At 37.6% G+C, this 17,811-nt stretch overlaps 2 protein-coding genes across 2 annotated transcripts; both read left to right on the forward strand.

Moving 5' to 3' along the window:
• The first annotated feature begins 1,510 nt into the window (after positions 1–1,510).
• On the forward strand, positions 1,511–5,445 carry LOC103704325 (PTI1-like tyrosine-protein kinase At3g15890). Its single transcript, XM_039131657.3, has 4 exons — positions 1,511–2,075; positions 2,305–2,455; positions 4,223–4,485; positions 4,566–5,445. Exons 1-4 carry the CDS (start codon positions 2,032–2,034, stop codon positions 5,233–5,235), a joined length of 1,128 nt encoding a protein of 375 aa, XP_038987585.2. The 5' UTR covers positions 1,511–2,031; the 3' UTR covers positions 5,236–5,445.
• Positions 5,446–8,075: 2,630 nt separating this feature from the next.
• Positions 8,076–17,563, forward strand: LOC103704324 (UDP-N-acetylglucosamine transporter UGNT1-like). The gene is made up of 10 exons (XM_008787560.6): positions 8,076–8,361; positions 11,854–11,930; positions 14,102–14,260; positions 14,373–14,506; positions 14,971–15,101; positions 15,187–15,231; positions 15,350–15,447; positions 16,815–16,922; positions 17,020–17,076; positions 17,170–17,563. Exons 1-10 carry the CDS (start codon positions 8,214–8,216, stop codon positions 17,248–17,250), a joined length of 1,038 nt encoding a protein of 345 aa, XP_008785782.1. The 5' UTR covers positions 8,076–8,213; the 3' UTR covers positions 17,251–17,563.
• Positions 17,564–17,811: the final 248 nt, after the last annotated feature.

Here is a 17,811-nt window from a genome sequence, read left to right on the forward strand (position 1 = left end):
TGGCCCAGCCAATATAACTCTCCGCGTCCATCACTAAAAATTAATAGAATAAAATAAAAGTGATGACGCCCTCCTAATCCAGCTCTTCCTCCGATTGGTAAAGTTGCCGCTGCTTTGGTCTTCATATTAATGATATTGCAAACTGCACCATATCTTTCTAAATTTCACTAATTATTTTTTAAAAAATAGAAGGCTGGAGGGACAACAATCTGTAATTCAATTACCTAAGTCGAAATATCTGGAGATACATCATCCAAGATAAGATTCGAACCTAGAAGTCCTGGTTGTTAGGAATTACTTAAATTTCATTAATTGATATATCTATTTTCTGATAAATTTTTTTTCTGACAATGGATGCTCAAATTAACAAACGCTGCAATTCCTTCCAAAACATCCATGTTTACATCCAAGAAACCAATAACATGATCCAATTCTGCCATGGATTAAAGCATTGTAGGGAGCGGCTTCATCTACTAATGTTCTTGCTGCAAGAAAATTGTAAGATCGTTGATAAAACAATTTTCACTTAACATTATTTAGAATTTCATAATTAATGTTATGACGCTGGCAATGTTCATTGTCTCCTCTAGGAGTCTATGCTAGCTGCACGTATTAATGCTAGGCCTATAGACCTATACTAAGTCTCAAATGACTGCCCATGCTATCTAAGTATATGACCAATGATAATGTCGATCCTCGTTGTTTCCTCTACGTGTCCATCAAATAATTCTAACAGTGCATAATACTCTACCTATCTCAAACGCTTACTAACGTTAACGATGCCGGCAATGTTGATAATAAATGTTCTTTGCTGTACCAGTGGAGATAGTTGGGCACTTGGGCCACACTTGGTCGACTGTAAAGAAAAAAAAAATTATGACCAAGAACTTGATGTTTGCGAGGTGCAAATGATCATAATCGAAGAATAGATATCCTTTTCCATGGTGGTTAATTCCAGCTTTATGAGTTATTATGTTTTTCCAGAGCTGTTGGCTAACCTTTATCTTCAGCTTTTTTTAAAAATTATTCTTACTAATTAGTTAAGTCTATGAGTAATATCCTCCTGAATTTTTATCTTGTCCTTGCTCCAAAAATTTTAACATTGTCTCTTGGTCCTTGCAAGGCAGCCGCCAGGCTGCTCCCTCGGCTAGTCTGTGTCATGTCTGCATGCCAATCGGCGTGATTTGGACACTATATGTTACATAAAATGATGTTAGCTCTACAATTAGCAGGTTATTATGATATAAATTTCTGAAATCTCTCATTTTATAGGACGATTGACCGTACAAACTTAATATAAATACATTCAGAAAAAATAAAAAATAAAATATTATAAAATGTAATTGGAAGAATCTACGAAGTAATCTATAAATTTTTTTTAGAAAATTTCATCCTATACAGAATGACTCAGTCTACCGCACTATTTGTCGCACAATACAGGTAAATAAATAAATAATAATAGAAAAAAAAAAAGCGCACTCTCCCAAGCACTCCCAATATTGGCCAAGACTGGTGTGAGACTGTTGTCTCCGTCCTCCTGGAATCCAACCGAGGGAAGGCACCCTCAGCTTTCTGTAGGGAAATGCGTCTTTCTTGTTTGTCTTCTTCCGGCGCGAGTCCAGCCCCGTCCATTACCTCGGAGTGCCTCCGCGAGTGAGCAGGCCCCAGAATCCCTGACGGAAACGGGAAAAAGAGAGAGAAAGAAAAAGAAAGACGCCACCGAAAGGTGGCAGTGTTTGACGCTTTCTTGCTGTTGCTGGTGGCTTCTTCTTCGCGCTTCCTCACGCCTCATTCCATCGTCGTAATTCCAGTTACCATTTTGCGTGTCTTTCTTGCCTTTGCCACCTCCGCTCTCTCTCTCTCTCTCTCTCTCTCTCTCCCCCTCTCCCTCTCCATATCCAGCCCTGTTTCTTGTTTCTTTCTTTTATTTACTCCAAATCTCCGCGTTTCCGCTGTGCTGTTTTTTTTGTTTTTTGTTTTTTTTCCTTCCACGCATCTCTCGACTGATCGGAAGACCCGAAGAATTTTCAGATGGCTTTCTGCTCCTTGCTCTGCTGTGGAATGACTTCCAATAGGTATGTTGTTCTTCCTCTCTCTTTTTCTCTGTGTGTTTTTACTTTTTTCTGTCATAAAGAAAAGGGAGCACTGGAAGAGGTGGGAGAAGAATTTTTAGTGAATTTGATTGGGCACAAGTAGGAAAGATGGGATCTTGGGAGGTTTTGATTGGAGTCTGAGTGAAAAGATGGAAGCTGGCGGGATTTTTGATTGGATTATGAGGGAAAAGATGGTGACTTTGGTGTGCAGGAGGGAGCATAGGAAGAAGAGTTCGACGACGTGGAGGGTTTTCTCTCTCAAGGAGCTGCATTCGGCGACGAATAGCTTCAATTATGACAACAAGCTCGGGGAAGGGGGGTTCGGCAGCGTTTACTGGGGCCAGCTCTGGGACGGGTCTCAGGTTTTGGATCGTTTCTCTTCGTCCTCTCTCTTTCTTGATTCATATCTGTTTTGTGGGTTTGGACTTGGATTTTGGATCTTTTGTACCGATTTCTTATGCAAGTTGTCGAATGATTTCAACTCTATCCCAGAAATTAATTTCTGAACATTAGGGAACTTGTCTTACCAAAGTTTAAAACTGAAATTGAAACCAAGTTTTCAAACCTTTCTTCCTATCATATTCAACATCAAGTAGCAACCATGGAGCTAACTATATGCACCTGTTGTCTTCCAGATCTTGTATGTATTTAGATTGTTAGTGCCTTTATTTTTCAGTGGCTCAATTCGATTGGAGGTGAGGTTTCTTGCTACTCTCACTTTTCATCCCTATGAGACATTTCCTTATGGTTATAATGCACATCACAAGAACTAGTAGTTTTTGAAGTAGTTTGAGTGAACAAGCCAGGATCTTACATAGAACTGGTTTTAGCTCCCTAATTGATATTCATTTTTCAGGATCCACTTTTGCACAATCAGATTGCATCTTATGAGTTAGATTCACATCCATCTCATGTTGGATTAATATTCTTGCAATCCGAGCACCCTTGAGTTGTCGTGCTTTTTCTTTTTCACTTATGTGGTGAAGTCAGATCCAAAATATGTAAATTTTTGGAGGAAGTTGCATATTGCACTCGTTTTATTCGATAAAGCTTCTATCTGCATGATTAGTCTTGGTGATATCCAGTGATGATGGTTTTTCTTGCCTATTGTTTGGATTTTTTTTGTTGCTGTCACCTAACATATAAAATGGAAGCCCCAAATGATAACTAATCAAGATGAACCAGAGCCTTTATCCAACAATTTGATTCTAAATATTGGTATTAATCTGAACCATTAAGTCATGAAAATCCAAAGCTTGAGCAAGGATTTTGAACACAGTAGATTTGGACGACGAGATCCGCACAGCACAAGCATCTTGTGCAAATTAAAGTTACTGAAAAGCTTAGAACTAGATGAGTTTTTACCTGTAGAATATAATTCTCTTCTCCGTAACAGCCATAGCTTTCAAGATACAAGTTATGATTATTCTTTTCCTAGCTTGTATAATTTTTGGAGTGCCTCGATATTATCATTACTTGATCATATTATCATATTTGCAGTCCCAATGAGTAAGCAAGTTACCCTGTTAATTAACCATACTTGGATTTCTTAAGATCATGATGCTTTCACAAACAAGTGTGCATAAAACTCACTGTTGTAGGCTAGACTGACTTTTTCTTTTAGAGCTTAAAGATGAGAGGTATTTTATGGTATAGGATTCTGCAGTTTGGCATGCCATGAATTACAGCTCCTCCTGAAGATCCATATGCAATGCAGAATAAATCAGGAATGCATTCAAGATACCCATCAAAATCATCATTCTTTAAATTTGTTGGTGCTATGTCCTTGCCTAATTTAAGGAACTTCAGCATTGCATCTGAAGCAGAATATCTACTGAGCTCTATCAGTAAATTTGTCAGCAGTAAGCCCTCGTCTATTTTAAAGATATTCAGGTAACTGCATTTTCAAAATTGTTGTTCCTTGGGGTAATTATACGCATAGTGGGTGTATCTTTCAAATTAACAGCACTTAAGGAAATACCTGCTGTTCGTTTAGCTGCGAATTAGTTATCTTACATTCATTTTTTTTGTTTCTGTAATTTTTATCTCGCTTCTTAGTTCTTTTGCAACAGTACTTCATTTTGTGTCATCAAAGAAAGAATTTAGTGCCATTGACCTTTTGAGTGCAGATAGCTGTTAAAAGGTTGAGAGTTTGGAGCAACAAAGCCGAGACGGAATTTGCTGTTGAGGTTGAGATTTTGGGTAGAGTAAGGCATAAAAATCTTCTGACTTTACGTGGATACTGTGCTGAAGGGCAGGAACGCCTCATAGTATACGAGTACATGCCTAACTTGAGTCTGCTTTCACATCTTCATGGTCGGCACTTAGCAGAATGTGTTCTTGACTGGGGTAGGCGAATGTCTATTGCAATAGGGTCAGCTGAGGGGATTGCGTAAGTTTGCAAAGTCCAGTGCACAGCTTTAGGTATTGTCTATCGCATGGCTTCTGACTTACTGTTTTCTTGTGACACAGCTACCTTCACCACCATGCCACACCTCATATCATCCACAGAGACATCAAAGCAAGCAATGTTTTGCTAGATTCAGATTTTCAGGCACGGGTTGCAGATTTTGGATTCGCAAAGCTCATTCCGGATGGTGCAAGTCACGTTACCACAAAGGTGAAAGGCACGCTTGGTTATCTTGCTCCCGAGTATGCTATGTTGGGGAAGGCCTCAGAGAGTTGTGATGTCTATAGTTTTGGAATACTCCTCCTAGAGCTTGGTAGTGGAAAGAAACCCATAGAGATGCGAAGCCCAGCAGTGAAGCAAGCAATCACAGACTGGGCTCTTCCTTTGGCTAGGGAGAGGAGGTTCGGGGCAATTGCTGACCCAAGACTGAATGGGAACTATGAGGAGGCAGAACTGAAGAGAGTTGTGCTTGTTGCTCTCATTTGTGCACAAAGCAAACCCGAGAAGAGACCCACAATGCTTGAGGTGGTGGACTTGCTCAAAGGGGAGTCCAAGGAGAAGTTATCAAATCTCGAAAATGATGAGATGTTCAGGCCAGAACCAACAATGAGTTGCCAAGGAGTGTCAGGTCCAGATGATAACTCAGACTGTATTACAGAGGAGACGGATTCAAGAGTTGATGTGAAACAAGGGACTTATTCATTACGTGAAGCAGCAGCACATATTAGCTAGTCTTTTAGCAGCAAATTCCTTCCTGAGTACAAAAGTTCTTTTTTGTGATTGTAGATAGCAGATTTTTTGATGGTTCTTCCTTGGTTCCAAATATATTCAAAGGGTTTTGGAAAGTAGGGCTTGTATCTTATGTGGCTTGCTGTTGTAACCTTCATATTGAGGGATGCTGAGAGGACTGGAAGAAATGCATGATGTTATAATGTTCTACAAGGGATGTGTCCTGTAGTGATTTGCATTGTTAGTGTCCTCAACGTAGACTATATGCATGGTTTAGACTGCACCAGATCCTTGGTTATAATTGTTTCTGCTGTAACATTAATTCGATGACAACTTACTCCAGGTAAGAGAGGATCAATGGTGCAGCCGGCCAGGTGCACCAAGCTGGGATTGGCTGTTAAATGGACCGCTGCCATGCTGCTAGAGGGATAGAAGGCACGCGGTTTGAGCTTTCAAGGTCTAAACAATAGACTGGATTTATTTAGTGTTGGTTAATTGACAGGAGAGAGACTTTTCTTTTCTTTTCTTTCCTTTCCTTTCATACAATGATGTCCAACAAGACCTAGCTTTTGCTAAGCTTAAGACATTAAGTTTTACAAATCGTAGCTGAAATGATCATATAAAACAACTAGTGTTGATCGTCTCGCCTGAACGTGTCATGGGGTCCGCTGGTGGAGTCTCGTATGGAAACATACATGGGACAATTAAAACATATCTTTAAGAAGGTCCAAAAATTTGACTTCCCTTTGACATTAAGAATGAAACTTTTGATGTGATTCTTCATGAGAAATTTGTACATCCTGGAAGATCATATTAATCGTAAATGGATAAAGCACTCTGAGGTTGGTGGGATTTCGGAATCCTTTTTATCTAGCTTCTCAAATGAAACCACTAGTTGCCCAAGACACAGAGATTATACTAGCAAATGGCAAAGGCAGATTTGATTATTAAAATCCTAAGTCTAGATGCTTTGAGAAATTTGTATTGGCGTAGTTTTAAGAATCGCATAATAATCTATATCAACCCATAATATTTTTCAATATTAACATGATCCTACATCAGGCTATGTTATTTTTCTTAAATGGCATTTGTACACGAGTATATATTAATTCTGAGATGTACCGAATATAATTAAATGAAAAATAAAATTACTTTTCTTTCCTTCTCTTTTTTTTTTTTTTTTTCTTTGGCAAATATTTTTACAACCTGCATATTTAACTCCTGGGGAGGTCACTCTTTACTTAGGAAGTATGAGATGAGGGGGGATTCCAGAAAGGGATGCAGTTTGGTCGCCATCCCAAGGGGGGCAGCAAGCTTGAGTCAGGCATCTCTGACTGTGGGTGCAGAGAACCCTGGAAATGGCAGAGGAAATGAAAATATAGCGGACAAGGCACGGATTTGGGGGCCCCTCATCAGTCATTGACAAGCAAATTGATATTCAAGTCATGTTATTATTCTTACCAACATGTTGCAAAAGTGATAAGTGGAACTGGTGATCATGGTTCTCAAGCTTGGTTTGTTATAAAAAGGGCATATTCAAGCTCAAAGTGAGCTTGACAATGGATATCGAAGTACAGCTCGCTTGACAAGCAAATTTAGCTCGACCACGCTTGGTTCATTTACGACTCAAGCTTCCATTTAAGTTCAAACTTAGCTTATTTTCTAGCCAAACAAGCTCGGCCGAGCCTACCACCGGGCCGACCCTCAACTATTTGCAACATCTCAAGCCTGTCATCAATCAAAACCAAGCAAAAACTTTTAAGCAAAAAGTAAGCTTCCATTTATTTTTATGAAATCATCAAGCACAGGCGACTCAAGCTCCAATTTAAGTTCCAACTTGGCTCGTTTTCTAATGGAACAAGCTCAGTCTTCCCGGCTATCAAACCGTTCTGAAACGGCTAGCAACATACTACGTGACATGTGTGGAACTTGCTCACTGGCCATTGACCAAATGGGAGCTTGCGAGTTTATTAAAATACAGAATGTTTGACGATCCGACCTGATTTGATCCCAGACGCAAGATTACACCAAAACTCTTTAATTTCCTTTCCTATTGTCGCGGTCAAAGGCATAGATTACATAGGATCTAGCGGGATGGAAGCAATCTATGGAGCTTTTCATCGTATCTCATATTTATAGAGAAAGCTATCCGGCGGCAAATTGGATTGCCTTCCAAGCATTGCACAATAATATTGTAATCACCAAACCTGTGCCCTTTCCACCGCAATTTCAGAGCATTTTGATAGCCGATGCCATGTGGATGCAGTTCCATGGACTGTAGTTCTCTTTATTTATTTACGATGGTCTTTTGTATTTCATTACGTTTTCTCCGTCGGACCATTTAATTTTTTTAAAATATATATATATATATAGTTCATGTTTAGTGGAAAACAAAAATTTAAGAAAAAATTTTTATCAGTTAAAAATTAAAATTTTCTTTAAAAACAATTTTTAAACTATTAAAATTTATAGATAAATTTTTTTATTAGAATATAAGAAATATTTCATATTTTTTTAAAAAAATAAATACTCAACTAAATATGAATTAGTTTATAGCGTTCAACCTTCCGTTGTGAACTAGATATGCCAAAATAATTTTTTCATATATCATATTTCAAAAAAATCAGTTTTTCAAAAAATAATAATAATACTAATAAATAAAAAATTACAAAATTAAAACCAAACGATGTGGCGTCGCCCCGAATAAACAAATATCCGCTGCTGCTACCACCGACGTACCAATCACATCGAGCCAGGTAGCATGCTCTCAAATCTCCTAAAGTTCTCTCGCGAGCGACCAGACCCAAAGACCGTCCCCGTTTGGTTTTGACATGGAAAGGGCGCCGTCGCCGAAACGATTCTACTTGGCTCTCCCCGCTCTCTCGGAAAAGTAAGAAAAGGGCCGTCGAAATTTTTAAGTCAATAAGAAAACACAGGACTCGGCCGGCCTTCTATAATATTTGGCGTTCGATTCAAAGGAGATGGGCGATCGGATGGCGCCGAAGAGTGTGCTGCTGCCGGTGTCCGATCCCCCGCGCCGTGGCAGCGGCGGAGACGGCCTTGAATTCAAGGGCTCTGCCATGTCCAAGCGAGGCGCCTACGCCGCCCTCTCCTACATGACCTGCGCCGGTCTCCCTCTTCCCCCCTCTCTCAAGTCAAATCCTCTGTATTTTGATGTTTTCTTTGAATTTCTTGTTAATTTATCTTTTGATCTCTTAAAAGTTTGAACTTTTAATCGATCGACGTATGATATGAATGTCTTAGATCGGAAAAACGAGGAAATTTGCCTAAGCAATGGTATTGATATTTTTACATCCTAAAAGGTTGTGTTTTCTTGATTCTGTAATGGGCCTACAGTATCAACTTCTGAAATGCGGAAATAGAAAGAAAGAGGAGACTGAATCAATTAACTTTAACTTGAAATAGCTTTAAAGATTCCCTTTTTTTTATGTGCATAGCTGGCATATTATTTAAATTCTCAACAGCTGGTAAATTTAGCTTCCTTGTGATGTGATCTTTAGCTTGCAAGCTGCTACGGAAGTTCCTAGTAATTCCTTTTTTATGAGTTGGTTTGGGATAAAATACTTGGATTGCCCTAGCCATTATTTTCTAAAGGATAATAGTTTTCATAGGAATATCGTGTAAATTTCTGCCATTCACGTACTTGTGGGGCATGATTTCAGCAGAATTCTTGTCTTGATTTAGCTTAAAAAAGGGATTATCTTTTTTTCTGTATGGTCGTGTGTTTTTCTATTTGAATTCTCAGTAGCTGATAACATCTGTTCTCTGGGATGTGATCTTTAGTTTGTGATCTACTATAGCAACCGAGTGTAGAATGTTGTTGCTTTCTTTTGGTCTCTCTTACCTCATATTTAGATGAGTCAGAGAATTCAAGGGAGCGTTTTATCTCTATGCTGTCCATGAGCTAAGGAAATTGCGTTTGTGTCAATGCTAGTACATGTGAAGTGTTGGATACTGACCATGGGAGAGTTAAACACTTGCTGTTAGACTATCTTCTAGAGGTCTGTTTAAGTAATAACCTTCACAGATAAATAGCTGATTTGAAGCCAAACGTAATGTGAATCTGCTAATCGATGACATGAAAACCACATAGATGTATGTCCAAGATGAGGGTATTTTTTGTGCTGTCCTCTTCTGCTAATTTGAGTTGATTAAGTGTAGAATTTTTAACATCCCTTATTCCAACTACTTGGACTGCCAGTGCCATGTTTATAGAACCACTATCTATGCTAACTGAAGAGTTATACAAATGCTTGAGGTTTTGATTAAGATTTACATACTGTTGGATTCATGACAAGAAGTTTGTTTAGCCAATTGAGTTGGTTGTTCATATGATATGTAGTGTGGAAATGTTAAAATTTCCATAGGAAACATGACTAAAATGTCCTACTGAATAATGATTCTTCAAACAAAAAAAGTAGTGATGGAAGTTTGGTTGGACTTGAGAATGTGAGATTACACATGAAAGTGAAGAAACTAGGTGCACTATCCTCCTCTTGTGTTTTGTTGTTGACTTATGATGCTGACTTTTGTATGCTAGTCTGGACCATTTTTGCATGACTACTATTTATGCAATGTATACACCCAAATGTAACTGTCATACTTTCTAGTTTTTGCGTATTGAGTATTTGGAAGATTGGAGCAATTTAAATAGCTAGGGTGACCTCTTTCATCCTTGGTACAAAAAAATAAAAAATGCTATTCTAGGAAATGCCAATGCTCCCCCCCAAAAGGAAGTAAAAAAATAAACCAAACTTTACTTGTACTCTCAGGAAAGAACATGGGTTTTGGTGTAAATAGTAACTGCAAACTAGTGCAAAAGTTCCTGGAAGTTTGAAGATTGTACTTTAGGAATCTTTTGCATCATTTGTATGATTGTAACAGAAGGTGACCAACTAATATTTACCAGGTAGACATTACCAATTATTTTGTACCTTTGAACCAGTGGAAAACATCCATATATTTCATGGAAAGATGAGTTTTAAGAAAACTAGTTAGAGCATAGATGACAAGAGCCAAGAAAAGGAATTTAGCATGCTTTTCTCCCTTGAGACATAAACATAATTCAGTTTTTGCCACCACAATATCAGTCCCTTGCACTTATTCCTCTTGTTTTGTAATTTAGTAATAGAATTGCAAAATAGTTAGATGAATTTTAGCATCGAAGTTTCTTCTTTGCCCTTGCCCCTGGTTTTGGAAAGCTTGGTTACCTTGAGGCAGGGTGTATTGAGGAAACAAGTTGGGAGGCTGAACTGGTAGCACTTGGGCAGGTTGGACGGGTGGAGGTAGAGCTGGTTGACTAGGAAGGTTTGTTATAGGATTAGGAAGAAGTGGAAGAGGTTGTTGGAGAGGAACTGAGATTTGCAAGGGTACCTAGTTCTGGTTTGGGGAACGCTGGTAATTCCCTCTCCTTCCATTTTCCTGAAAAATAGTGTTGATTTGGTTGACACCACTAGACTTGATGTCAGCCGTCTGCTTCTTTTGAGCACCTCCACTTTGGGAGGAGGGGGAAGAACCATAACTCTTAGGAAACATAGAACCAAATAATCCTTTCTTTAGATTCCTCTTGAATTGAGAGGCTCTTTCAAAAAGATCAGGATAGGTATTGTGACTGGGCGGATAATAGATCGAAGTGGATCTCTAAGATTTTTTACCAGCATCTGGATAGCTTGAGATTCGGGTAGATTACTTTCAACAGCATATGTCATGAAAATTTGATTGCCTCCCTATTTTCTAGCAACACGAAGGTCACAAATTGGCTAAAAGCCTTGGTTATATGTGCTATGTATTCATAAGACCCAAAGATTAAAATATTGTTTGCTGACATCATGCTGGTATATAATTGGCATGTCCACTATGCCTTGCTTCTTGGCGCGCATCGGCACTATGACATGCCTGGTGATAGCACATAACTGGTGCCATACCAGTTCTTTTTGCTGATAAGGCACTGGCAGGTACTTGCTAACTGTGCTTCCCAGCACTCTATTCTGTGCTGATCCAGGCCTTTTCATCTGTAGTTATCAATAAGAGAGACAGTCAATGGGAGGCATGAACATAATTGGTTTGTTCACAGCACATTAATTAAACAGAATGAGGATTTTAGCAAGGACACAGGCCTCGTATTATTATTTTTTTAATGTTTGACAGATGGAGAATGATTAAAATACCATAATTTTTTGCCTTATAGGAGCAATTTTCACTTCTGAGTATGAATAGCCTTCAAATGCAAAATAACTGAATATGATCTCTTGAAGATAGAAAACATGGTAGGTTGAGAAAAGAAGTGAAAAGATAGGTAGAAACTAGAAACAAAGAGATGGAGAAAGGAAGGGAAAGAATACGTGAGCCAAAAGATAGGAAAATGAAGGAGATGTTATGATGGGAAAATGAAGGAGATGTTATGATGAATAATCCATCAGCATGCCTCTTCTTTTTATGTAAATTCATATACTGCACATTTATGGACGTTGCACCATTCTCAGATCATGGACACAGAAATGGTAACTAAACTATGTTGTAATTTTTTTTCTTTTTTTTTTCCTTTTGTATCATATTACCTTAACAGAAATTTGACTTTGCCCTGTGGATCTTTATCTGCAGTATTTCTTGTGATGTTCAACAAAGCAGCCCTATCTTCATATAATTTTCCTAGTGCTAATGTTATAACTCTCTTTCAGGTATCTTTTTTTTTTCTTCTATGACTATTTTCATTGAGTGATGCATGTCAAAAATTTCTATTGAATATTCATATTATATGATATGTATGTTGGACTATTCTCCTCTCAAGGACAGAGTGTATGTACTTGTCTCAACTTAAAAATCAATAAAACGGCACTTGAATCGAAGATCCATATCATTGATCGCGATCTATACTACCAAAAATGTTTAGAAACAAGAAATTACATGCTTTTGTGGTAACCATGTTTTACCATGGACTAACTGTTAAAATTATTATATTTCAATCTATATATGTTTTAGCATATATTGATCGTGATTGATAAGGTGGATTCTCAATTTAAATATTTTATCATGTATTGTAGCATACTAGCATGGTGAAAACCTCTATTTTTGTGTTTGCATAATGCATCGATTAGAGACCATTGAAACATGTGATTTTTGGTTTCCAGGCATTTTAGTTGTTATATCATGATCAATAATGTGAATCTTTGATTTGGGTGCCCTATTACTGGATTTGAAGTCAAGAGGCCCTTTCCTCTCAAGAGGAGCAAAATCCATCCGATATATATATATATATATATATAAGAGGAGCAAACTCTTCTCTCTCTGTCTGTGTATGTATGTATATATATGTGTGTGTATATATATAGTCCGTGATTTCATATCTACAATATGCTAGTTGCGACATCTATAGTTCTACATATAGACATAGAGTCATGCATAGAACTGGTGATAGAAAAATAATCTAAGCAATCCCATATATTTAAATACATAAGTTGTCATTTTGTCTTAACAGGTACTAATGGATAGCAAAGCCCTTTGAAATGGGAAGATGCTTAACTTCCATGCTTTCCCCTCTTATACTTGTTGCTTAAATTTAAGACCCTTTCTCAATTAAAATCAATATTGGCTTATGCTCTTGATGTGCAAACCATCATAGCTAGTTTCAAGCAAGGTTTGAAAACTCAGATTCAATTTCAGCCAGGTTTGTGGAGTTTCGATTCGTTAGTGTCAGTGTTTTAGAAGTTTAATTCTAAGTTTTGGAGTTTTGATCCAAAAAAAAAGAGAAATATAAAAAAATTATAAATAGAAGAAAAATAAAAGAAGCCAAGAAAAGTTATCAGATGTCATGTTTTAGTATCTTGTATTTTATAGGCTCTTTATTTGTGCAGTTTCGATGGGGCGATATTAGGCTGATATTAGTATTACATACGAGTGAACATATATGGTTATATCTTTTTGCTGTGAACATATATATATCATAATCATCTAGCCTTTTCCCAACTATTTGGGATCGGTTTTATAGATCCTCATTCGCCAAGTATTCCTGTCTGGGGCTACCTCTAATGTTATTCCAAGTTTCTTCATATCCTTCCTCACAATCTCCATCTCCATCTATATAGTTCCAAATCTAGGGCCACCCCTAATGTTTTTTATCCTCAATGACCTGAATCATGCAATACATGAAATTACATACAGTTCCAAATCCATGATCATCTATCTGGAGTGCCCAAGGAACAAATCAGAGAATCAATATCTTTTGAGGTCCAAATTTAATCATTGGAAAAAGGCTTTCCTATAGCTTGAGTTTAAGATACAAATTTTAGGGGAAATTTAATTGCTCTTTTTTAGGAGTTCTATTTCAGGCATTTGGACTTTTACATGGTTATTAGTGTGACAACAATGGCTCAGGTTCTAGATGGTGAATCTGGCAATAGACAAGTCTCACACAAGAAGTCTTTGAAGTAGTTGATTATTGACAGTTGCTAAGATGCATGCTGCATAGCCTATGATGTGGTCTCTACCTGACGTATATGCTGGTATACTATATATAGATATTTCAACCAAAAAAAAAACCTTAACGTTGATGGAAAATTATAAAGAAAGGCCTAAATATGCTTTGTTTCACTGATATGGCCATTGATGAGAACATATGTGATTCATTTAATAATACTGACTTGATGTGAATGGATTATGCCTTTTTTTGATGATCTAGTAATGTTTAAGAGACAGATACAAATAAGTATGGTCAATCATCATTTTTCACTAAAAATTGTGGATCCTTGAAGTTTATAAAACAATTAAATACTTGATGTTGCCTGTGACTATCATAGAAATCATTTATTTTTCCTCTTCCTTTTTTTAATCTTTTTTACTTGTACTTTTGCAGATGATAATTTCAACATGCATTCTTTATGCAATGAAACGCTGGAAGATTATTTCATTTACAGTTGTGGAGCCATGGACTGCATCTGATACGGCAAGCCTTGTACCACTTAAGACTTTATTGCATACCCTTCCACTTTCATCAGCGTATTTTTTTTACATGGTATGTACTTTGTACTGCAATGTGAAAATGAGTGCATGTCTATTTCCTCTGATGTTTTAAGCAAACATTCCTTGAACTGTAAATAAGGTCTGAAATTCCTGTTTTGGTAAAGTTGGCTTCAATGGAGTCTGTGCGTGGGGTAAATGTTCCAATGTACACCACCCTTAGACGTACGACTGTGGTGTTTACAATGATTGTGGAGTGTCTGTTAACTGGGCAAAAGTATTCATCTTCTGTGGTTGGCAGGTAAGTGACCTTTCTATACATTTGTCTTGGATTTCATGCGCTTTGAAAGTATAATGCTTCTGTAGCTCTAGAACGATCTCATGCTTGTCGCTGGGTCAATGTGATTGCCTCACAAGGCTACTCAGCATGAAATTTTCTGTTTAACTTACTATATGTTCCTTCATAAATGTTTTGCATGCTTCAACTCTTCAAGGCTACAAGCCTGTCAGAGACTGCACTCTAAATGGCTTCTTGTGAAATAACATTATTTCATACATGATTATGTGGAACACATGGAGTTATTTTTCAGTAGTTCGCCATTCTTTGATTATTTATTCCTCCAGATAGAAGACCTAGTTAGGACAATCTTCTTTGAGGTGGTCACTTCTGAGTGCTCTGTTTCATGACAAAACAGTTTTACTTTTCAACAGATGTTTTTCACTTTCTGATTTGTTTCTTAATGGCATAACCAAGGGTTTTATCAGTGTGGCATTGATTGTTTTCGGTGCATTTGTTGCTGGAGCTTGGGACTTGTCCTTCGATGCCTATGGCTATTCCATTGTCTTTATAGCGAACATCGCTACTGCAATTTATCTTGCAACTATAGCCCGTGTTGGTAGTATCTATATCCTTATATTCTCTATATTTCCCAATAATGTGGCTTTATGTTCCCAGTGTTTTTAATACCTTCTGTTTTCCAGGAAAGTCTAGCGGTCTCAATAGCTTTGGTCTCATGTGGTGTAATGGTGATAATTCATGGCATTGCCCCCAATTTTTTGAAGCTTGCTTGTCTGTTCCATCATTATTTGTCAACTTGCAAATTAACTGTATTCTAACTTACCCTTTGCTGTTACTGAGTTTCAGGATTAGTCTGTGGACCGATTTTTTTCTTCTGGACATTTATTTGGGGGGATTTGAAGCTCACAATGAATTTTCCTCACCTTTATTCTCCTGGATTTCAGGTGGATTCAAGTTTCCTTTATAAACCTAGACAATGTATGTGTGCATTAATGAAACTGTGCATGTAAATTTGTATGTTTCTTTTGTACATTTATAAGGAAAATCTTTTCATTAGTTTGTTTCTAGTAAGTATGGATTGATCCATGACCGCTGCCCATGGCCACTACACTGCCTCCATGTCCGCTGCCCTCAGCACCACCATTAGCACATCTTCGATGGCTGGGGGATTGGTCCTCAATCCAGTTCTGAAGGTGTCCTCAATCTTCTCCAAGTATCATCTCCTGAGGAGTGGTATTGATGGTCCACTTCAACTGTTCCTTATCGATCATAGCTTTTGTATCCTCTTTCCCTATCGCTTAACCAGTAGAATGGAAATAACAGCTTTGCAATCTTGATAACTGTGGCCCACTTGTTCATATGGGAACATACCATATGAAGTTTCTCATGTTGAAATTTGATCCACATGCTCAAGCTTGTATCTCCATTTAAAATGCTAAGCCAAAGGAGAGAGGTGTAGCCCTCAGTTCTGCTTCATGCATGCATGTTTGCAACAGTTGGTATAATTGTTGGTAACATAAGACTTGAGGATTTGTGTATTATATGGCAAGGGCCCTTCTCCAGTATTTGGTGGAGTGCTGGTTTCTATCCAGTACTTCACACTGAACATATATATGTTCCATGTTTCCCACCACCTGCTAATTTCTTAGATTTCTTGTACAGTTTCAATGATTATCTTATTGAGCTCAAGGGACAGTCATTTTAGGATCCCCTTTTCTTTCTGTCAATTTATCTTGCTCATTCCTCCTTTCTCTTGGATCCTGTGATGTCTCTTGGTAGTCCTAAACTAGATGATTAGAATGATAGGATAAGCTGTCAGTTTTGAAAGGCATTTGCTAATTGCTATCGGCAATTTCAATTCAAAGTGGAAGATGGTTAGTCTATGACCTTTCCATATCCATATATGGAGATCACAAATAACTCTGTTGCCTTTCAAAGATTGATTATGGACTCGTTCAGCTTCACCATTCTGTTGACCTATCTGATCTTGCCTTGAGTGATTTCTTTGTATATACATCTGATGAATTATTACGAGTTCTCATCCCGTGCACACCGTGGTGTCCTTTGTTTATCTCAAAGGAAGCTCCCTACACTTTTCGGGTGCTTGTTTGTGGCTAAAAATCCTGGTGAATCATTTGTATGCATCTAATTAGATGAAGTAGATCTTGATATTTACAAAAGCTAGTTGCTTACTAGTGATGTCAGTGCATCTTTAGCCATTCTACTGTAGCATGTAGACAAACATGTTTTGCAAAAATATTTAAATTGTGACCCTCCAAACTATGTTCATTTGTCTATTCAATTTTTGCAGGCTGTGATGCTCCTTTCCTGTATAATGGCGTTTTTCTTGAATTACAGCATCTTTTTAAACACAACCCTGAATTCTGCAGTCACCCAGACCATATGTGGTAATCTAAAGGTTTGAATTCCCTACTAAATCGCCCATATATATTTTGGTTTTCCTGCATTTTGTGAGAGTTTTGCCAATACATCATCTGATCTTCCCGGTACGATAGGATTTCTTTACTGTTGGATTTGGCTGGTTAGTGTTTGGTGGACTTCCTTTCGATCTGGTGAGTTCAAATTCCTCTTTCATTTTGTTGATGCAGATTCGATCTTTTCTTTTCTCCATTGATTTTAAAAAATTCATGCTATCTATTCTCCAGCTCAACGTTATTGGCCAAGGTCTTGGTTTTGTTGGCTCTGGCTTATATGCCTACTGCAAACTGAAGGGAAGCAGTCATTGATCGGCTAAAACCTATTTATTGCAGCAGTTCTCCCTAAATGGAGTTTTAACAAGATTTACTGAAGCAGCTTCATGAAGTAATTGTTGAGGCCAAATTTTTGGTCATGCCATCAATGGTGATATTTTTTGTGCATGTTTTTTTTATTTCTTTTGATCAAATCTATTTATCTATGTACAAGAATGTAGGACATCATGAATTGGGTAGGAGACATTAATACTTGTTTGACCAAGAGATAGTGGATGCCCAACTATTTGAGTTGTATCTTTGGCATTGCAGATGATTGGAAAAAATTCATTTTGTGAATTTCAAATCACTAATTTGTCTCAAATTAATCTTTTAAATGTGTTTTTCAGTAGTTCATCACGGTAATTTGGCAGCATGATTCAATTGAGGGGTTTTTTTTTTTTTTTTGTTCCTCCCTTTATTCGTTATTTCGTCTAAATGGCATCAATTCCTTGCAAATGGCCCCAGGACTTGCTGTAGGGTATATTCTCATGCAGGATTTATTGGTATACTGCTCTACTCATAGTATGTCATAGCAACCAATATACAGTGCGGAAA

Source organism: Phoenix dactylifera, chromosome 2, assembly GCF_051530095.1.
Source record: "Phoenix dactylifera cultivar Ajwa chromosome 2, Ajwa_hap1_PhDact_Kaust_v1.1, whole genome shotgun sequence".
Lineage (NCBI taxonomy): Eukaryota > Viridiplantae > Streptophyta > Magnoliopsida > Arecales > Arecaceae > Phoenix > Phoenix dactylifera.

Excerpts from the sequence above, each read along its gene's own strand:
- LOC103704325 (XM_039131657.3), top strand. The coding sequence starts at position 2,032 with ATGGCTTTCTGCTCCTTGCTCTGCTGTGGAATGACTTCCAATAG. Across the intron at positions 2,456-4,222 it reads AGCTCTGGGACGGGTCTCAG|ATAGCTGTTAAAAGGTTGAG; the intron begins GTTTTGGATCGT and ends TTTTGAGTGCAG. Across the intron at positions 4,486-4,565 it reads GGGTCAGCTGAGGGGATTGC|CTACCTTCACCACCATGCCA; the intron begins GTAAGTTTGCAA and ends CTTGTGACACAG.
- LOC103704324 (XM_008787560.6), top strand. The coding sequence starts at position 8,214 with ATGGGCGATCGGATGGCGCCGAAGAGTGTGCTGCTGCCGGTGTCCGAT. Across the intron at positions 15,232-15,349 it reads TGGTCTCATGTGGTGTAATG|GATTAGTCTGTGGACCGATT; the intron begins GTGATAATTCAT and ends ACTGAGTTTCAG. Across the intron at positions 15,448-16,814 it reads TTTATTCTCCTGGATTTCAG|GCTGTGATGCTCCTTTCCTG; the intron begins GTGGATTCAAGT and ends CAATTTTTGCAG.